The sequence below is a fragment of the Ascaphus truei genome, chromosome 2 (assembly GCF_040206685.1).
Source record: "Ascaphus truei isolate aAscTru1 chromosome 2, aAscTru1.hap1, whole genome shotgun sequence".
Taxonomy (NCBI): domain Eukaryota; kingdom Metazoa; phylum Chordata; class Amphibia; order Anura; family Ascaphidae; genus Ascaphus; species Ascaphus truei.
Window position 1 is genome coordinate 255,858,650 of NC_134484.1, and position 22,814 is coordinate 255,881,463.

The 22,814-nt window shown below is 48.2% G+C and overlaps 1 protein-coding gene across 1 annotated transcript in view; it reads left to right on the forward strand.

Moving 5' to 3' along the window:
- Nucleotides 1–22,814, forward strand: part of RECK (reversion inducing cysteine rich protein with kazal motifs) — a 244,147-nt gene that overhangs the window by 60,818 nt on the left and 160,515 nt on the right. The window contains exons 3-5 of the mRNA XM_075588575.1: nucleotides 2,897–2,971; nucleotides 7,163–7,199; nucleotides 14,040–14,125. Of these exons, the coding sequence (XP_075444690.1) occupies nucleotides 2,897–2,971; nucleotides 7,163–7,199; nucleotides 14,040–14,125 (198 nt within the window). The remainder of the gene's footprint in view (nucleotides 1–2,896; nucleotides 2,972–7,162; nucleotides 7,200–14,039; nucleotides 14,126–22,814) is intronic.

Genomic DNA, 22,814 nt, shown 5'->3' on the forward strand with positions numbered 1-22,814 from the left:
TACCCGATTCTACTCTCTCCATTCTCACTCCCCCATTCTCTCCCCCATTCTCTCCCTTTCCTCTATTCTCTTTCCTGCTCTCTCCATTCTCCCTCCCCCTTCCATTCTCTCCCCCTCGCTCCATTATTTCTCCCTCCCTCCATTCTCTCCCCCTTACCCCCAGTCTAACTCCACACACATTGAGTACCGTCACAGAATAAACACGCTCACCAAAAAGACAAAACATGTGTATACACATCAGATACATACAATGCATGCACGAAGACTAGATACACACACCAGATGCACACAAGATGAATAAACATGTCCCAATCGCACACCCCACACATATCACACATACTATGCATGCAACATGTATACACACACACACACACAACATATATGCACCTTATACATACAGATGTAACACACTTTATTGCACCAGTTGGGGCGTTACAGCGAGTGTGATAACACGTTATTCCAGCTACCTCACACCAGCTGGAGTAATAATGTTTGTTAAATTTGTACAAAAATAAAAACAGAGTGGAGTTGATCAACTACAGTATACTGCTCCCAGAATATGACCTGTAGTGTTGTTACAACTACTCAGGAAATTCTATAGTTATTGTATAGTGGCTGCACAGCTGGGAATATGGTATAAATGTGAAAAGGGTGAAGAGCTGAAAATACTTCTCAAAGAAATTCACTTGTGCACACCACTTAAAGAAAATCTTACCTGAACCGGGTGTGCCTCGGGGCTGCTCTGTGGTCTCCCGACGTCCAAGGACTTCCTGGTTCCCACATACAGATATTCTACTCCCAGGCACAAACTGGCCACAGGGTCAAGGATCACTCCGGCAGCCAGTAGAAAGCCACAACATCATCAGGAGATGACATCACCAACTTTGTATCTATTTTGACCCAGCGGAAGTAATAATTGTAGTATTTTGTGAAGCAGGGGTTTCCCCTGACCACAGAGCACCGGTTCAAGTAAGACAAGACAAAAATGATCAATATCATGCAGGATCTGTGCTTTAAAGCAGCAGTTGTGCCTATTTAGAATTATTATTTTGAGAGCATAGGAACAGAGGTTCCTCTGGAGCTCAACCGAGCTATTCGTAGCTCTGGTTCGCCACATACTGCACCGACACACTTTATTCGAGCAAATACCCGGTATGTACCTGGCAGATACCTGGAATAAGCCACTACTAACCTCTGACAAGCCCCGTTGCATTTGCCTTCCCAGCCTGGGTTCATGCCTGGCTGATGGGCGGCTGATCTGTTAAATGATAATGATTAGGATTTAATAGGCTGCAATGCTTCGCGTGTCTACCAGATGGCATAAATTCATGAATTGTAATGCAGTTTATATATATATACTGTGCAGTATTGCAGCCAGCGGGAATAAAATGCTTCAATCCCTGCTTGGAAAATAACTCAATGTACTCGGGCAGAAAACAGTCACAAACCTCAATACACCCGGGTATACCCGAATTCGTGGGACTAGCCAAGCTCGAATAAAGTGTGTCGCCAGTGTAATTGTTGTTACCAATGTTTAAAACTCTTGATAGAAAACATAAAATGACTGGACAATCTCACAGGTCCGGAGAGGGCCAATAGGAAGCCGCAACAGTTCCTATTGGACAGCCATTTCAATTTCTTTCTTAAACACCATTTTTTGTTATCGTTTACTTGTAAATCGCAAACATATTCCGCAGTGCAGTACAATGGGGTACAGAGTTATGTATATTACATTAACAGTTACATACAGGTGGGGACAAACATGCACAAACAGATACAGAAGGTAGTGAGGGCCCTGCTCGTGAGAGCTTACACTCTAGAGGGAATTAGGGATAATGTTGATACAAGAAGTTAAAGTGGCTGCTCATTGTAAGATAAGGTGTGGCTCCGGTTAGAATATGGCCCAGTCTGATCGCTGAAACCGTTAAGGTTTTGAGAGTGTTATATAGGGAGAGTTTGGTCCATCCACACAGCTGGTCCCAATAGGGTTAGAGGGGGTGGAGGGATAGATATTAGGAGTATGCCAGATAGGCTTCCAATGAAAAGGTGAGTTTTCAGGGAGTTTTAAACATCTGAAAGCTGGGGGAAAGTCTGATGGTACGTGGTAGGGCATTGCAGAGATAAGGGGCAGCATGGGAGAAGCTCTGCAGGCGGGAGTGAGAGGAGGTAATAAGGTGGGAGGAAAGGCGTATGTTGTTGGCAGAACATAGGGGGCGTTTAGTGGTAAATTTGTGGATAAGGGCTGAGATGTAAAGGGGGGCAACATTGTTGATACCTTTGCAAGTCAGCTCTGAGGTTTTAAATTTGAATCTAGAGGATATGCGAAGCCAGTGTAGGGATATGCATAGTGGAGCTGTAGAATTTGAGTGAGGAAGGTGAGTCTATCAGCAGCATGTTGGATGCATTAGAGTTGGGAGAGGTGGACAAGGGGAATGCCAACTAAAAGAAGGCTGCAGTAGTCACCAATAACTACAATGGCAAATATATTGGAAAACAGGGAAGGGGGTCCACAGAGCTGAAAATAACACGGCTCAGATCATGAGGATCTCCTGGTTTCCATGCTGTAAAAAAAAAAGGTTGCTTAGGTGGGACTGCTGCTTTAAATGGCTGTAAATGATCACTAACCACTACTGCAAATTAGATCATGATCTTGGTGACTAGAAAATAATTCAACCCACGGCCATGTGTTTCCAAATCCAAAAATCGGAAACCCTACACCAGCCATCCTATGTATCTATCCTAACTGTGGTGTCTAGTTACAAACAATACATTCCAATGTGACTTTATTTGGCTTGTGTGCTGCTAGATAATTATCTGCTTCCTGCCAGGATCTGTTACACGTGTCATGTTGCCATAGAGATTTTCCATCATTTTGTTATTCTCATCTCTCCCATAGATTTTGTCTTCAAAGAGCGAATCCCGTCTGAAACACCTGCTGCAAAGGGCACCAGATTACTGTCCACCATCAATGGTAATTTTTTCTTCACCTGGAGGACTGAATTTGTGACTGGTGCTACGAAAAATTGATCTGTGGTATCCAACAGGTCAAACTGTGGGTCCATGTAAAACTTAATGACTTTAAATGCTGATTATTTTGTGTAGACATATGCAAGTTACTATATTTCGAATGCTTGATAGCTCCTTTTTAAATTCAAACACGGTCTACATTTACTAAACCAGGTGTTCTCAAACTTCCATACAATGGACCACTTCAGTGTTAATAACCGTTTGGAGGACCACCCCACCCCATGCCCAATGCTACAAGATAATCTTGAAAGGTGTAGGGAACCACCAATAAGTAAAGTCTGTAGGGACCACTAGTTGTCCAGTGGCCACCATTTGAGAAACACTGTACTTACTGGTAATAGGCCATAAGGGCCCATTTTTACTAAGTGAGGCTATTACATTAAACATTTTCCTACCATGGAAGAACCCTTATTGATCTATTCAAATCAATGGACCAAAAAGGTATCTTCTGGCACCGGAAGTTTTCTTCTGGCATCACTTTATGACTTTTGCTCAAGGTACCTTATGGCTGAGTAAAAGTCGGCGTTTATGTAAATCTTTTGATAAATCAGCACATGCCGCCCTTTTTTGGGTATGTGAAAACTATTCTTGTGGTCCATTTATTGGGTTATGTTGCCTAGTGCTGCTTTAGGCCTTGACCATGTTTACCGCTTGCTGGCAGAAGCATGCTGACGCGCGCTCCCGCTCAGCACTGAGCCCCTACAGCCGCAATTAGAGCGGCTTTAGTAGGGGCTCACCTGCGCTTCCGCGCGCTTGCGGAAGCGCAGGTCTTAGGGGAATTTAAAATTCCCCCGCTTGCCGGCGCGACAGGCCGGTCACGTGAGCGGTTTGCCCAATGAGGGCGAACCAGCTCCGTGACGTCACTGGCCCGCCCCCGGCCAGTGACGTGCCCGCCCCCGGCCCGCCCCCTTAAGGCGAGCAGGACAAGCAACCGCAAGGCCAGGGAAAGCACCCGCTTTCCCTGAGCCTCAGCGCGCATCAGCACGCCAGCGGTAAGATGTCCAAGGCCTTACACACAGTCTGCTAGATAAGCATTCCACCCCTCTAGCAGTAACAATGTTGACAGGAGAATCATGTACTGTAAGCATACAGCCACCTGTATCCTCCCATCAAAAGGGAAGAACAATTTGTGCAGCATCAAAATGGTCCATGGTATGTAATGTTATTTTGTAAATAAAGATTTAATCAGCCAAAGTGCACATTTAATCATATGGGTAGGAACGTGTTTTCTTTTTTTGCCAGCCCCCAACATCCTACAAAAATAGCAGCAAATATCTCAGTTTGTCCGTTTAAAAAGAAAAATAAGTATAACGGTAAACACAAAAGACGAGGATGGTTGTAAATGGAAAAATGACTGATAATTGTGAGGTAGAGGGATAAAAAAGATAATTTTTTTTAAAATAGAGTAGCACAAATTGTACTCGGAAATGTTGAATAGAGGATATAGTCAGTGCTGTAGTGTCTGCACAATGCACTATATCAGTTAATTGTAGTGAGTGTTGTACTATCTGCACGGTACATTATATCAGAGATTCTATGTTATCCTTAAATACACTTCTCATATTTGGATGCAGCTACACTATGTTTCCCAAACCATTGAAGTAAACAAGTTGCTTATGAGTAAATCCCGGAGCCACAGAGGATTAAATATGTTGTCGTCTACCAGCAGTGCAATGAGGACAGAGGAGTGCACATAACAAGGAAATCACAAGGCTGTGCATCATTTCCATGGAAATCTTCTCTTACAGCCACATGCAATTTCCTGCGATAACTTCTGAAGCATTCAACACATGGGACTCTTGGCTGATGAATATCTATTTGTGATCCTAATTTGATATTCATTTTTTTTTTGTAACTAAACATTTCCAGTGGTAGAGTAACATTGAGAGTGAAGAAGGGGTGTGAAAATGCATAGGTACTTAAAACGGTTTGGGCTTTTTGTATCATCGTTGTCATCACACCCCGAAAATTAATTGTAAGCGCCTTGAAGCAGGAATATCATGTAGGAGCCATAGGATTCAATGGCTATGCGTGCGTAGCATATCCCAACATATCTCACCAAGAAGAACAGTTAAGCTGGGGATATCTGTAGTGGTGGCAGATGGCTTGCAAATTCTCTTCCTGCAGTACCTACTTAGCAACCTCTATACAGATCAGAGGAGGTAACATCAATGGTCGAAGTGGCTTAAAAAAAATAGTAACAATTGTAGTGGCACTGAAGGAAAATAAATCTAAACGTATTTACACATTTTTTTTTTAGAAAGATGCTTAAATTCAGAGAGCTAATAAACTCAGATCCAAAGCGAAACGTGGACCTGTACTGAGAAATTTACTTAGGAGCATTCATGTAAATTTAGTATGGTCCCTACATGGGCTTTAGGTCTTGTTTATCAAAACTTATGTGCGGTCTTTGATGCCAATGTAAAAATAAATGTGGTTTGCGCAATGATTTTTTTTCTCTGTATAAAATTTAAGGCTGTTCTCATAATAGCAGATAGAATACATGCTTCATTCATTTAACCCTTTAGGCACTTTCACATATGTCACTAAGTTCAGTCCAGAAGACAATAAGAACTAATATGTATTTAGGGTAGGTACCTGCTAAAATACAGTTTACCTTGACTGGGTTAGTAGCCTTGAATAATTTTTTGATCAAAAGATGCAACTAAATTACTCTTTTATTATTTATTAGAAGACTAAGGCCGCGGTTGTAGTGCTGGCGACGGAGACCGTTGATGTCACTCGTCGCCGTCACCATTAGCGAAAGTTGTAATTAGGTTTTTAGCGACGTCGCTGGTGACAAGACCAGTGACGTCACTAAGGCTGGGGCCATAGAAGGGGTAGCAGGGCTGGACCGCGCTGACGCTGAGGCTCGCCTGCTGAAATCTGCGCGGTTTCATGCCCATGCAGGCGAGCCAGCGGGCGCGATCGGGAGGCGGGGGGAGACTGAGGGAGGCGGGGCAGGGACGTCGCTGGGCCAATCTTCTGTGACACACCGACGTCAACGTCACGGCGCCGACGCTGATTGGATGTTTTCAGCCGACAGCTCTCTGGAAAACAGTTTGGCTGTCGGCTGAAAAATCCAGCGCCTCAGCACGCCTGCGGACGCTCGCGTGAGCCCCCTCTAAAGACATCCTCATGGAGGATGCAGGGGCTCAGCGCGGAGCGTCCGCACGGCTCAGCGCTGCTTGTCCTTCTATGGACTCAGCCTAAGGGGGCGGGCCGCGCAATTTGATTGGTTTAGAGACAGTCACATGTGGCGACTGTCTCTAAAAAAATCAAGTTTACCCGGCTTCAACATTTTTGGTCGCTCCGTCGCCGTCACGCTTACTATAAGCGCTTGCGACAGAGTCAATGTATTTGTTTCTGAGCGACGTCGCCGTCGCAAGGCACTTCTAAGCGCAGCCTAAGGATCAAAACTGAGAATTTCACTAATAGTTTGTAAGCCATTTTGGAAGGAGCTCGGGGTTTGTGTATTTGCTCTCTCATATGGTATTTTTATTTCAAGGACTGAGAAAGATCAAAAGAATGCAGAGAATATTCATAAGAGTGCTTTGCATTCACATCTTATTTTGGAGAGCTTGCACCTTTTTCTAATATAAAACCGCTTCCTTAGGTACTGGACGTGTACAAGGATACATTGTACTGTACAAACACAGCATGTTTATTTTGATCTTCGACCATAAGCTGCTGCTTTAAGACCCTAGAGGTATTTGTCTACAGAGACTTAGCTCTCCGGAGTTGCAGGAGTGATCGTTTTAATTAGCAAACACATTGGGAAGGTGTTGTTATTACTTTGCTTTCCCACATTTTCGTTTAGCAGATAAGAAAGTTACATTGAATATTTATTTCTTGTCACACATCACGAGCGGCTCTTAATCCAGCTCTTTTTCCTCTTTATATTATTTTTTCCTTTGTTCATCAGCAGAAGGGAGATTTTATTTCCTGGGTTCAGCAGCAAAAACCTGGGTGGGGAAATGATTTCAAACGATTTCTGCTTGTTGTTTTAAGGATATTGCTTGTCATAGACAGGCAAGAACTAAGACCCAAATGCCCGATTTGTGATCTAATAAAAGCCTATTTGAGGTAATAATTGCATGGTTATTGATTCTTTTTATGTGTAATTCCTTTTCAGGTAGATGTTTGGAATTGCATGAACTCTTCATTGCCTGGTAAGAAAAAAACAAAACGAGCATTGTAACTGTGAGTACAACATGGGACTGGCAGAGTGTTAGGGCATTACTATTTAGCGTAATCCTTTTGGTAAATACTGAGAGGCAGAAATACAGCACACATAGAATATTAATTGAACATATACAACACATAACAAACATGAACACACAAACCTCATTGGCAAGAACCTGCTTTAAGTTTAAATAAAAGAGCTTCACATATAGTTTTGCCAAGCTTCCTGGATGTCAGAAAGCGTGAAATATAAACAGATTGATTAAATACAGGCATACCATTACGTGCAGGGTTGCCACCTTCGACTGACGGTCAACCCGGAGATTTTTTTTTTTTTAAATGACACTGTGTTGCCATGACAACGGGATGCTATGTAACGTCACGCGGCGTCAAGTCGCCATGACAACGTGGCACCGCATGACGTCGTGACATCATGTGGCGTCTCATTGTCATGGCAACGAGCATCACGTGATGCTGTTACGTCACGTGACGTTCCCGTTGGCATGGCAACGCAGCGCCATTTGACGCCGCGCAGCCATATTGAGCGTAGTTGCAGGGGGAGATGGCGGGAGACTGCTATTGCTGGCACTATTGCTGCGTTAATGGTATATGGAATTATACCTTACATCATTTCTATTATTTATAACTAACGCTGATGACAATTGTTGCAAACAGAGTCGTCGCTGATCAATATTAATTTATTACAATGTTTACCTCAGTTAACTTTACTTGAGTTAATTTAACAAAGACAAGGTTACCTCATTGCTATCAAAAGGGAGGAACTGAAGCAGCTTTACTGTAAAGAGAGAGAGGGGGAGAAGAGATAGAGAGAGAGGGGGGGAGGAGAAGAGAGAGAGAGAGAGGGGGAGGAGAAGAGAGAGAGAGAGGGGGGGAGAAGGGAGAGGGGGGGAGAAGGGAGAGGGGGGGAGAAGGGAGAGGGGGGAGAAGGGAGAGGGGGGGAGAAGGGAGAGGGGGGGAGAAGGGAGAGGGGGGGAGAAGGGAGAGGGGGGGGAGAAGGGAGAGGGGGGGAGAAGGGAGAGGGGGGGGAGAAGGGAGAGGGGGGGGAGAAGGGAGAGGGGGGGGGAGAAGGGAGAGGGGGGGGGGAGAAGGGAGAGGGGGGGGGGGAGAAGGGAGAGGGGGGGGAGAAGGGAGAGGGGGGGGGAGAAGGGAGAGGGGGGGGGAGAAGGGAGAGGGGGGGAGAAGGGAGAGGGGGGGGAGAAGGGAGAGAAGGGGGGGGAGAAGGGAGAGGGGAGGGGGAGAAGGGAGAGGGGAGGGGGAGAAGGGAGAGGGGAGGGGGAGAAGGGAGAGGAGGGGGGAGAAGGGAGAGGGGGGAGGAGAAGGGAGAGGGGGGAGGAGAAGGGAGAGGGGGGGGAGAAGGAAGGGGGAGAGGGGGGAGAAGGAAGGGGGAGAGGGGGGAGAAGGAAAGGGGAGAGGGGGGGGGAGAAGGGAGAGGGGGGGGAGAAGGGAGAGGGGGGGAGAAGGGAGAGGGGGGGGAGAAGGGAGAGGGGGAGGAGAAGGGAGAGGGGGGGAGAAGGGAGAGGGGGGGGGAAGAAGGGAGAGGGGGGGGAGAAGGGAGAGGGGGGGGAGAAGGGAGAGGGGGGGAGAAGAGAGGGGGGGGAGGGAGAGAGGAGATAAGATACATGGGTGTCTGTTCTCTAGCAGGGTTTCTAAGAATGTTACTGTGTTGCTTGTGTGCCAATCGATCTTGTCTAATAAAAACTACAACTCCCATGATCCCCTACCTGTGAGCATGTGCAGTAGAGCATAGGGCTGTGACCCGGATGTAGTTGGCAGTGAAGGGAGGAAATGAGTTCTGCACACAGCTAGTCCCGTGAGAAATGCAAAGGATCTGTGAGTGATGTAGCAATGCGAACTCACTTACTATGCTGCCCTGTCTGCAACAACCCGCCCACCCGGAGATTTCAGGGACAAACCCGGAGCCCGGAGAAGTGGATGCCAAACCCGGAGTCTCCGGGTGAAACCCGGAGAGGTGGCAACCCCGATTACGTGAGCAAATCTTACTTTAGCGCACTTTCCCTCACCCCCTGGGAGATCTAGCGGCTAGTGTGTGTGCTGCTTTTACCTGCGACTCGCAGGAGGGCTGAGCCTCCGCTACTGGAGCCTGGGGTGTACCTGGATCGTCTCTGGATAGCGCCTCCACTTGTACAGGACCCTACAGTGTGGGATAACCCTGCTACAAGACCTCATGCAATGAAACACACACTGCAAAAGTATAACAGCTTACTGCATGAATTACCATGAACCACATATATATATAAATCACCACAACCAGGCCACGCACAGCCGTAACCACCGGTACTCTGTCTCCCCCACCTGGAAGCACAGTCCCCAAATTACTGAGGGGCCCTTGGGCACCAAACCACCCTGATGTCCACGTGTATACAGTCCCTCCCTAAAATGTGGTCCAGCGCTGCCCACTAAAGTGTATGGTTGGTTCACATGCAGAGTTGAGGTACATGCCGGGTGGTCCCACATCCGGGCGAGCTAATGTCTCCTTGGTGGGATCCACGGATCCAGGGATGTATCCGCGAAAACTCCGCCTCTACGTTGGGTGGGTCCCACGTGGAGTGTACCACCATATGCAATGTCTCTTGTATCAGAGGGGTGATCTGGTCCCAGATCACCCTGGTCCAGGAGGCAGCAACGTCCTGGCTGTGCCCCTCACTCTAATGCTACAGGGCAGTGTCCCTATCTCATGAGATGTCACTGCAGCAACCCCAGGCTGAGGGGAATCAGGGCCTACCTGGGGCCTAAGGGGGTCTCTGGCCTAGTGCAGGGGTCACAGACACCCTGCACACACAACCTACCTCTTCTTGTCCCAGCTCGGACTGGCGTGGTCCTCAGCACTCCAAAAGTATCTATCTCTTTTCTTTTCTGCAGCCCGATTGGCTGTTGCTTGTCATGTGATCTAGCAGTCCCAGTGGGTGTAATGGCCGCCTGTGTATCTCTGCGCATGCGTAAGGTGCACCAAGATGGCCGCCGCAACATAGCTACCTGCACTGCGCATGCGTGACTGCACTGCGCATGCACGACCACACAGATAATGGCGATGCCCTGCTACGGGAGCCACCAGCGTCTCGGTCGCCTCCCCTAACCACAGCTACTCTGCCCGCACCTCTCCAGCACCCTCCAGAAGCGCGTGCCTTCTACCGGAGGTAAGGGGGGCCCACAGGGAACCCTGCTATATTACTAAATCTGACTGAAAGAATTCTAAATATACTCATGCAAAAAGTAGCATAAGTAGATCTCCCTTTATATGACTTTACATAAGGGTTAATTGACTTAGGGGTCCATGTATCAATTGATAGAAAAGTGTGTTCAGGCACAATGCTCCATTGTATGTAAGAAAAGATTCTTACATCTAATGCAGAATGTTAGACTTGACCAACTTAAGACATGGGGGATTTTGGGGGGCAAATACAAGGCAAACAGAGTTGTGGAGAGAGATGCAGAGTATGGTACATTTTATTATAATCAGTGCACCATGTAACTCCTCCCCAAATCCTCCTACTGATACTCCACAAGGTGCAAGCTGGGGCAGAGATGTAGAATGAGACACATCTCATTATAGTTTGTGCACCAAGTAACTCCTCCCCAACTCCACCTACTGATACAGCCCAAGGTGCAAGCTGGGGCAGAGACCCAGAAAGTGATACACCTCATAATCTCTGCACCATATAACTTCTGCCCAACGTCTCCTATTGACACACCCCAAGTTGCAAATGGGGGCAGAGACACAGAATGTGATACACCTCATTATAATCTGCACCATGTAACTCCTCCCTAACTCCACCTACTGATACTGCCCAAGGTGCAAGCTGGGGCAGAGACGCAGACTGGGATAAATCTCATTATTATCTGAACCATGTAACTCCTCCCTAACTCCTCCTACTGACACTCCCACTATGCAAGCTGGGGCAGAGACGCAGACTGGGATACATCTCATTATAATCTGCATCACGTAACACCTTCCTAACTCCTCCTACTGGACTTCCCAAGGTGCAAGCTGGGGCAGACGGGGCAAAGTTGGAGCAAAATGCTTTTATACAAAGTGCAAAATGAAAATATTCTGGTCTTTTTTTCTGTTTACGAAGTGTATGTCTACAGTTTTAGAATTTGACGTATTCTGCGCTAAAAAGACTTAAACCACTTTTAAAGTGACAGAGAAAATGCAAGCCGCTTATTTTTTAATACAGAGACCTGTAAAAATGTGCAAATGTACTCCACCGTAACTCCTCCCACTTGCTGCATGAATCCCTCATCTTGCCGTCACAGGCAAATGCAGACATACCCGAAAATGGCGCAACTAAGATTAATACATACTGTAGATGTTGCCTGGCACAAGTATATTTCAGCACAAGTTTTGGTTTTGATACGTAGATTGCATAGAGTCCGCTTTATTGGGAGTTTTCATGTGATCTCAGTTTGAGAGGCATTTTTGAATAAGCCACCATGTCTTGGACAAAGAAATACCAAGTTAATGTACAGTTATTCTGTTCAGTGAGTTAAGTCCAGTAAGGGGTTGCAGAAAAAAGTTGCTAAAAAGTCTACATCCTACAGATAGTTGTGTTGAGGAGATGAGACAAATTGAATATACATACAAAATATGTATATGGTGAACGAAATGTATTACATAGATATTCAATACAGCAACTTTTGATGTTACAATCGGTTAAACCTATTTTCCAACACTCACAGCAGCTGCAATGTAATAATATGCACAAGTAAGACAATGGGCCTTATTCTATATCTTCTGAAGTGGCAGTTGAGGCCGTTTTCGGCTTAAAATTTCCATTGAAGTAAATGGGGAATTTCGTCTGAAAATGGCCCGATCAGTGAATACACAGTAGAATGAGCCCCAGTGCGTCTTATTGTATAACGTGCTATCGGAAAACTGGCAGTCTAGGTGAGTCAAGTGGGTTATATCTGCCGTCAAATTCTGTTTCTATGAAACCCACTTTTCTTTACATTTATACAAATATAAAAGTGATGCACAAAGTGACAAATTCACGCGTTTTGGTGCTCCAAAGTATAAGCTGTGGGGTTAGAGGTGGAGTTTGGATGTTTGTGGGGCACATATGCAAATTATATGTATAAAAAAATGTAAAGCATGCACCATTTTCTGGCGCCATAAATGTGTAAAAATTGTATGTTAACTTTTTCTTCGCATAAAAGACACATATACTGTACGCAAAAATCCTTTTTTATCCATTTATTTATAAAATGTGTTATCAGGAAGTAATACATTGAGAGTTACTCTCTCGTTTTTAAATATGTCCTGGGCACAGAGTTATGATGGCAAATGCATGATCACATTGATGCATTCATACTGTATGTATTATGAACATCACACACACCATACAAAGAATAAAAGAGGCCCCAAGTGTAAGAACATGAATAATGACATAACATATGCTGCTAATAAGAGTAAGAGAAATAGATTTATTGACGCAATGCACTCTTTCAATTCGTTTTCAAAAGAATATACATGTGGCCAGGTCTCCCCTCCGGGCATCCCCCTTGGCCCCCCTCTGCTGCAGCGGGGGATCGGCAGCATGCAGGCACCGCCGGAGTTGGCGGAGGACTCGCCGGATAGGCTGGGGAGAGGGTGGTTAGGCGTGCAGAGGGCACGCGGCAGTTGGGGAGGCGAGCGCATCGCTGGAGACTCCCGGCAACTCCATGCTACGAGTGACCGCGCATGTGCACTGGAATCACGTATGCACAATGGGCATACAAGCAGCGGCGGCCATTACTGAATAAGCCATACAGGGGAACTACATCCCCGGGGCTGCAAGATCACCTGGCTACGCTTAGCCAATAGGACTGCTGGAATCCCCTGCTTAGCTATTGATCCATTTGGCACGCCAGAGTCCACGCCAGTCGGAGCTGGGAGAAGAAGAGGGTAGGTTGTGTGTGCAGGGCATCTGTGACCCCTGCACTATGCCAGAGACGCCCTTAGGCCCCAGCTAGGCCCCGACTACCTGTGGTAGCCATAGATAGGGACCTTGCCGGGTAGCACAAGCGTGAGTGGAACGCCAGGACGCGGCTGCAACCACCCCCAACGAGAGAGAGACTTTCTTCATGGTGGCACCATCCATGCGGGATACCACCCCATGTAGAGGTGGAGGCTGTGCCGACATCGCTGGATCAGTGGATCCATACCATCTTCCGGCTATACCTGGATTTAGGAGCACCTGGGCAGGTACTCCAAGTGCACCAACTGTAACACCTTCAGTTCTTGTGGGCAGCGCTGTCACACACATTTGGGTGGGCTAGTTCCTGTGGACACCGGGGAGGTTAGGTGCCCAGGAGCACCTCAGTACTGTGGGGAGATATCCATCAAGTGTGGACATTGGTTGCAGGACACTCTGGGGTTACGGCTCTGCGAGACCTAGTTGATGGGAACGTGGTAGCATTGTTCGTTATATTATGCTTACAGTAAACTGATATTCTCATCAGTGTGTGTATTACTGCATTGGGTCCTGTCACGGGGTTATCCAACACAGTTAGGATCCCACACAGGTGGAGGCGCTGTCACCAGACGAATCAGGCACACCCCAGGCTCCCAGCAGCGGTGGCTCGGCCCTCCTGTGAGCCACAGGTAATGCATCACACACACGGTAGCCACCATATCTCCCAGGGGGTGGGGGAAAGTGCGTTACATACAGTACATATATCCCATTGTGTTTACACGTGACTTTCTGAAAGCTCTACACTATTATCTGTGAAGTATTCCAGTGTTGACTAATTAAAAGGTATCACAAACTAAAAACACAATACTAATGATTGTCATTGTATTTCAAAAGGAGTCTCCAAGAAATCAGATGGCTGGGTTGGCCTTGGATGCTGTGAGCTTGCAATAGCAGTTGAGTGCCGGCGCACCTGTAAGCAGGTAAATATTCTTTTTATCCACTCTTGTACTGCAGTAGTAGCAGCAGAATACAGAAATTCTCATACACGCAAAGTTATTAATCAGTCAGAGAAGTACATTTGATACAGCTGTGCAGATAAAAAGATTTATTTTTTTCAAAAGCCTGGGAGCCATTGGTAACTCTCAATGTATTCTTCCTGGTAAAACATTTTATAAATAATGGTGTAATGGATGCAAACTGAAAGCAGCAGTCTAAGCTGCCCTTTAAAAAAAAATTCCCCCTTTAATATGTGCATCGATACAATCCACACAATGATAAGCAATTAGCTAAGTTGCCGATTGATCTGTTCTCCTGGGATCAATTGGTGAAGATTCGGTGTGGGGGATGACTAAATGACTGCAGAGGAGTATTGATTCAGTATCTGTGACTTTATAAATGACTGCTATAGAACAAAAAAGACTTGTTACATTATAATACATTCAAAATGTAATTCAGAGTTTGATAAAAAAAGAAAAAAGCTACACGTATTTTCTCATAGTACAGAACTGATTTATTTAAAAAAAAAAAAACACATATAGGATATTGCTTTATCTGCAGCTTTAAGAAAGGATAAAGGAGAGAGCAGCTGTGTTACAGTGAAATGTGCATATCCAAATATGCATCGATACTGTATCTGATTAAGTTTTCCTTTCTCTTTGTGCCAGTACCTCTGCCAAGTTTAGGCGGTATTAGTCTGTTCCTACGGGATCTATGTCAGAAACAAGAGCAACATGTTTAAAAACGTATACTGTCAGCACAAACTGATGCAAATTACATGTTTATACATATCTGCCCTGGTGTTTTGGTGTCTGTGTCTTAGACATGGTGCACGTGCAGGAGTGCCATGCCTCCAGCCGGGAACTAGCCCACAACACTTTTGTCGGCACCTGCTTGCGTGTAACAGTTTAATGTCCCTGTACATTAGGAATAGTATGACGGTTTAAGGGCGCATTTAGGGCTAGTATCTACCATTGCTGACTGTAGCCGATACTCTCATGCACGCAGTGCCTGGACCCGCAGCATTACTCACTGTCTGCGGGTATTTTGAACTGTATTACACAATTCTACTAGGTATAAGATCGTACTGGCAGGTTACCTCAGGGCACAGGAGGTTGTTTACGAGCGTATTACCCCACACCAGCGGGACTTGGTCCATGAGAACAGCTGCTCACCTGGGGTCACGTGACAACGGAGCGTAATCTGACGCGGCTGCAGTTAGGAGGGGGGGTTGCGAATCCGGAGCAGGCCAGACGGGGGCGCAGCAGGAAATGTTTGCGCTCCCCTGATCTAGGTAATGATCCAAAGAGGTATCAAAGAAACCCCAATTAACAATAAACAATAAACAGGACTACAGTGGTCCCTTCTGGTAGAATTAATTTCAGGCAGTCTAGTGACAAGTGCAATCAGCTGTTTAAAACCAAAAAATATAAAACTTTAATATATCTCAATAATAGTACACAATGAAATTAAGTATATACATAGAAGATGAAATCAAATAAAATCCTCAATGTGCTGTGGTGAGTCAGAATCATAGGAATATATGCGTCATAAGTAACATGTAAATAAGTATGAATCCCAATGAATCAAGGTGACATTCTGCCTCCCTGTCATCTCCCGATCGCCTCCAGCCTAGTTTATGTTTGACGTGTTCGTGACGTCACGCAGTCGGTCGTGTGCACGCACGCGGCCACTATAACCGCGTGCCTTACCTTAGAGTAGCGCAATTGCTGATGTGATATAATTATACAACTGTGCGGAACAATTACGTGGTGTGTAACGTTTGCGCATATTTGCATCGTTAGACACCTTTAAAAAAAAAAAATCCTTTGTGTGAGACATTTGTCTGTGACTGTAATAGCCCTATAATGTATGTAGCCCTGGTTCCTATCGAACGCAGACCACTACCATGTGCTATATAACCTGTAGGCTCACAGGGCCTAAGCCTCTGCCACGGAGAGCCTGGGGTGTTCACAATACCTATGCCTTGGTGCAGCGCCTCCACCTGCGATAGCTTCCGCCCTAGGGGAAGTGGGTCTTCGCAGGACTAATGTACATGAACACACACACGCACAGCAATACCGTAACCAATATGTTTTACTTATGCAACCAGTAACGTAATCACAGGTGCCCCTCTCTAGAGGAGACACTACTACCAGCGTCCTTGGAACGCTCACTCTCCCTCTCCCTCCACCGGGTGATCCCACCCCGTGTCCAGCTCCCCCTTGGAGTACGTTCCCCACCCCCCCTTCAAGTGAGTCAGTAGGTGTATAAGTGTGTGACTGCGCAGCCACAGTGTCCCGGAGTAAGAATGGTACCGTTGGTGCACTTGACGTTTTACCTGCCGGGTACTCCTGTACCCGGTTCTGCAACTATCTTCACAAAGGATCGGCGAGGGCGTAGATGACATCACCCGTTGATGTCCGGGGCGATTCCCCACAGACACGCTGCGACTTAGTGGCGGGGCCTGGTCCCAGGCCTCCCGCGGATATAGCACTGTCCTGGTATGACTCGTAGCACAGTAAGGGGATCCGGAACCTGACTATGGCCAGTCCCTAGCTCAGCTGCACGCTACTGGGGCTCAGTGTCTAACTGGGCCTGGGGCATGCGGCCTACGTAGGGGCGGCAGCTGCTTCTCCTTCCTCCGTCAGCTAGCTCTCAACCCTCGTGCGCCCCTCCACTTCCTTTTCCTCCCCACTCCCGTACCTGATTGGTTCTGACGCGTCACGGGGGAAACGCTTGGGCTGCTGGGACCCTAGTCCCCTAACTCCCCTCCTCCCCTAGCTCTCCTCCTTCGCGGGCTTTTTGTCCCTGCCTTGCGCATGCGCAACCTCCGGCCGGACCAATTCTGCGCTGGCGCCAACCTAACCCTCTTGTGCGGAACTTCCGTATCGGAGCGTTCCCTTGGTGCACCTCCCCTTCATCCAATTGGGGAAAAACGGGGTCCTGGCTACATCCTCCCCCTGTGGATTCCAACGTTCCCGCTTGGACAATACCTTTGAACTGGTACAACATTATATAATGAAAAATTGCATAACACATGACACATTACTCTCTTAAATCAGATTGTACATCTCGCTGAACATCACAATTACTGATTGTACGCGGCTGCGGGCCCACTGCTGAGCCTCATAGTGGGGTGCCCCAAACTGATCCTCATTGGAGGTTGCTCGTTCCTTTGGCTTTGCCTTAACGACTGTTCGGTCACTCCCTTGGGGGAGTGACTATTTTGGTCTTGAATCTCGAGCTCTTCCCTTGAGGGGGTTACAGTCTCTAAATTATCCCGACTTGGTGCAAAACATGGGCTTAGTGGGTCCAGTGATGAATTTTCCGGAGCCACCCCCTGGGGTGAATGCTCCCCGCGACCTTTACCTGTAGCTCCATCGGGAGGTACGCTCTGTTGAGGGCCCCTTTGAGAGGTTCCTTCTTGTGGATCTTCTTGAACGGTTGGGTTCCTTGACATGTCGTCTTCCGAGGTCCCTTCCCCATCCAACGGGGATGCCGGCCACTCCAAATCCCCCTCTTCCACTCGGGAAATAGGGAGCAAATGATTCCGGTGCCATGTCTTCCCCCGATCCTCCGAGTCCTTGATGCGGTAGACTGGAAGGCCAGGCATTTGTGAGGCTACCTCATACACTCCCTCCCTCCATCGGTCAGCCAAATTATGTTTTCCCGGCACTCCCAGGTTACGGAGAAGTACGGCGTCACCGGGTTTAATGTCTCTGTGTTTAATTTTGTGATCGTACCGCCGTTTATTCCCGTTCAGTTTTTCAGTAGATTTCTCAGCTTGTACATAGGCCCGTTGCAGACTCTCTTGCAATCGCTGTACATATCGGAAATGAGTAGTGTTCTGTACCCCATCGGTGGAGACTCTCAGTCGTATATCCACCGGCAGTCGTGCTTCTCGTCCAAACATGAGGAAGTACGGAGAGAAACCCGTGGAGTCATGTCGCGTGCAATTGTAGGCATGCACTAGCGTTTCCACGTGTCGACTCCATTCAGTCTTTTCCACCCCCGTTAAGGTGCCTAGCATGTCCAATAACGTGCGGTTGAACCATTCCGGCAATGTATCCCCTTCGGGGTGGTAGGGCGTAGTTCAAGACTTAGCGATGTGCAAGATTTTCAGCAGTTCTTTTATTAAGTTGCTTTCACAGTCTCTCCCCTGATCGGAATGAAGTCGTTGAGGGAGCCCATAATGCATAAAGTACTTTTCCCAGAGCACCTTGGCCACTGTGATGGCTTTCTGATCTTTGGTCGGGAAGGCCTGGGCGTAGCGAGTATAATGATCCGTGATGACCAGCACATTGCCTATGCCGCAGCTGTCAGGTTCAATGCATAGGAAGTCCATACACACTAAGTCCATAGGCCCTGTGCTTTTTAAGTGGCCCATTGGGGCGGCCCGAGTGGGTAATGTCTTTCGCCAAATACACCGCACACACCGTCGACAGTGATGCTCTACTGCTTCTCTCATTTTGGGCCAGAAAAATTGATCTCTCACTAGACCGAAAGTCTTGTCAACTCCCAAATGACCATGTTCATCGTGAAGAGCCCTCAGTACCAAGTACTGTAGTCTTTTGGGTAGTACTAATTGTCTCCTATTTGGGTGGTTATGATACTCTACCACTCTGTACAGCAGATTGTCTCTTAGTTCGAACTTGTCGGCTTCCCGCATTAGTATACCTACTACATCCCCCGGAGCTTGTCTGAGGAGGGCCGGACGATTTTGCCGGATAGCACAGCGAATGGCCCCTGCGACCGGGTAGCGTACCATATCTTTCCAGGCTATGATCTTGTCTGGATTAACGTGCATGCCACTGGGATCCCGATAAGCCTCCGGTATAGCGTTGGATGTGCACCCTAGGGAGTCGGCCACCCGTAATTCTGAGAATGCCACTTGATCATTGACTGTGGCAGCGGTACCACATAGCGCTCTTAGTCCGGGTCCCGGGATCTCTTCCCACCGTCCTCATCGGGTGTAGTGGCCAACCCTGGTCGCCTAGACAGGGCATCAGCGCCAATGTTTAAGGGCCCGGGCTTATATTTCAGAGTGAAGTTGTAATTGAACAGGGCAGCCAACCAGCGATGGCCGGCCACGTCGAGTTTAGCTGAGGTCATAATATAGGTAAGTGGATTGTTGTCGGTCCGCACCTCAAATGGCACACCATACAAATAATCACGAAGCTTGTCGACAATGGCCCACTTGAGGGCCAAGAACTCCAGTTTGTGCACGGGATAGTTCTGTACACTGGATGTCAGGCTGCGGCTGATATAAGCTACTGGTCGTAGTCCCTCGGGATATTTTTGATGTAACACCGCCCCTAGCCCATGCAGACTAGCATCCACATGTAAGATATATGGTTGTTCGGGATTTGCATAGGCCAACACGGGAGCCGCGGTTAAACTCTGTTTTAGGTCCTGGAAGGCTTATTCGCACTCTGTCGTCCATTTGTCCCCGAAGGGTTGTCAGGCAGGTGTAGCCTTCCGGACGGTGTCTTCCGGATATATCTTGAGGAGGCCGTTGAGGGCTTTGGCCCGTCGGGAGTACCCCTCCACAAACCTGCGATAATAACCGCAGAACCCCAGGAACGATCGTAACTCCCCTACATTGTCAGGTCAGGGCCACTTGACGACGGCTTCTATTTTGGCTGGGTCCGTAGCGATTCCTTCAGCGGACACTATGTGTCCCACGTAAGTCACCGAGGTTCTGGAGAAATGGCATTTATCTAAAGAGAGCTTAAGTCCTTCTCGCGCTAATCGGTCAAGTACTTTCAGGAGGCGAGCCTCATGTTCCTCCAAGGTCTTCCCGAAGACTATGATGTCATCCAAGTACACGAGACATTCTCGGGGGTTTAGGTCTCCTAAAGTCTTCTCCATTAGCCGCTGGAAGGTGGAGGGGGCACCACATATGCCTTGGGGCATACGGGTGAATTGGTAGAACCCCAAGGGACAAATGAACGCCATTTTCTCTTGATCCTCATGACTCATAGGTACCTGATAGTACCCGGACCGTAGGTCCAACACACTGAACCATTTGCTTCCATGTAGCGCGTCCAGGTTTTCTTCTATACGGGGAAGATTGTACTGGTCCGGTAAGGTTCGGTTGTTAAGGGTCCAGTAGTCTACACATAACCTCACCATCCCATTCTTCTTGCGCACTACCACTATAGGCGAGGCGTAAGGACTTCGTGACTCTGTGACGATTACGGCTTCTTCCATTTCGTGAAGGACCGCGCGTACATCTTCCACGTCCTTGGGGGCGAGCTGGCGGGAACGTTCCCTGAAGGGCTTGGTATCAGTCATCCGAATGGTGTGTTGGGCGTGTCGGCTACACCCCACATCCATCTCTCCAGTAGAGAATACGGGTCATCTCTCCTCCAGCTGTACTCGCAGCCGCTCCTTCCAGGTATCCGACAATCCGGACGAGCCGAAGTCGAAGTCTAGCGGCGCTTCGTGATAGTCCACTGTGGTGGCTTTTACTTGCATGGCCTCATTCACCGAGCTGACGGGGTAAATCCTCCCTATCCTTTGTCCCGCGTCGATGGCCATGGGGAAGGGCGAAAGATTTTGGACCATCACATAAATTAGACGGGGGATAGCGGTCGGCCAATCCCGACATTCCGGTATTAGCCGATACCCTCGGCGGACATCTTCTTCAGGCGTACTTTCGAGAGAAAAGAGCTGCTCCTCGCCTACTCGTTCCGCATATGCACACCAGGCGGGTACCCTCTGCGTTTCTCCCGGTAAGAGCCGGGTCAGCTCTGCCCGGCCGCAGAACCTCAGTCCGTGGTCCTCCGCGGGGGCCGGAGGGGATTCCGGGTCCACCTGGATCAGTTGTAGCTGTAGACTGGACATGGGCAGTTCGTTAGTTTCGTGTAGATAGGCCCGGATGACTGCTTGTACAATGTCAGCATTCGTACCCAGGATGATGGGATACTTAGGTGTCTCTTTGGGTTCCGGACACACCAAGGCGTCCACCTTCATGGGATGCGACTTCCCAGTGTTGAGCTGTTGTATCTCCAAGTCCACGGTCACTATGCTATCAATAGGGTAGTCATCATTGCTCAGCCCTCTTACTTTGATATGCCCGGCCAATTTCAGAGGACGCTTCTGTAGGTGTCGATCGTAGAATCCTTGATATATGATGGTTACTTGGGATCCTGTATCCAGCAGGGCAGAGGAGTAGATACCGTCTACTAGTACTCGGATCAGCGCTACTGGCCCCACGCGGTTACTCTCCTCTTCGGGTTCGCCGCCACTTTGGGTGGAAGCAGGGGCTTCAGGGCTGGTCGCGTATACACCACATATCATGGCCTGAGGCGTGAATTTCTTGGGTGACGGGCTCCGGTGGCGAGAGTCCCCCATCCGACAATCGTAGGAGATGTGCCCCTTTTTCCCGCATTTATAGCAGGACATATCTCGGGAGGAGGTACGGCGATCATACTGAGGCGAGGTTCGGCCAGGGTATTTTGGTCTCTCCGGGTCTGGTTTATCCGGCGGATCTTCCTTCTTTTCAGCACCCCCTTTGGGTTTAGGGTTGCTGGCTGCTTTAGACTTCTGTGGGGAGTGAAGCATGAGATGTGTTTCGTGCTCTTTCACTTGCTGTAACAGTTTGATAAACGAGGGGGGAGGCCCTCGAGTGAGATTATCGCGAATCATGTTTGCAATAGGATGAGTAGGACTGGGCCCCCGTAGATATTGTTTGCGAAGGTATTCATCCATCTGGGATGCAGCCAAGTATTTATGATGCAGGAGGGGACCCAGGGAGATTTGCACGCGGTGGATATAGGCAGACAAATCTTCTCCCTCCTTTTGATTTATGGCGTAGTACTAAGCCCACAAGGCCCCATCATCCTCGGTCGCACTATAGGCCTCGACCAGAAACTCAATCATCATACGAGCTGTCAGATCGGGGTACTGCTCTCGGTGGATACTGATCAAGGTGGACGCCGGGGGTATCAAGCACTCCATGAGCCGCTGGCGTTTCACTACATCGGTACAAGACCATTCTTCCATTACTCCCCTGGTATGCTCCTTCCAAGGGTCTATCCCGTCCTCCCCCGTGGGCACAGGTAGAGTCCCCGAGAAGGCCTTTAATTTCCGGTAGCTTTGGGAATGCGTGGCCAGGGTAAGCGCTTCCACTAACGGCGGCAAGCTTGAGGGGGTGGTTAACTGGTCTATCTTATCATTTCGTTTCTGCAGTATATCACTACGCACCCCCGCTTCTTCAGAGGCGCTAGACCCGGGGTAGCTACATTCTGACGGACAACTACCCGCCTCGGTCGCGGTGTAGTGAGCAAAGGGGAGCGTCGGGTCGTCGTCACCAAGTTCCCCCACAGAGGGGTCCCGAAGGGGATAGACTAAGGGGCTGCCGCCGGACGGAGAGTTCGGAAATGGCAGATATTGCGGGGCGGTAGGCTGAAGAACTACTAGATCTCGCAGACAATCTACGAGCAAGGTGTTCCACTTAGAATCTTGATCTATGAGTACGTCTACCAGGCGGGCTTTGGCAAAACCCGGTAGTTGTCGTAAGCCCGTTTGCAATGTCTCTAAGGGTAAAGCCATGGGTACTCAGGTCACCGCCACTGCGCGGCGGGTGGGCGTGCGCATTTGTCGTGCCCAGTCGCGTATTTCTTGATGCAAAGGAAGGGCCAGGGCGATATATTTTTTTTTTCC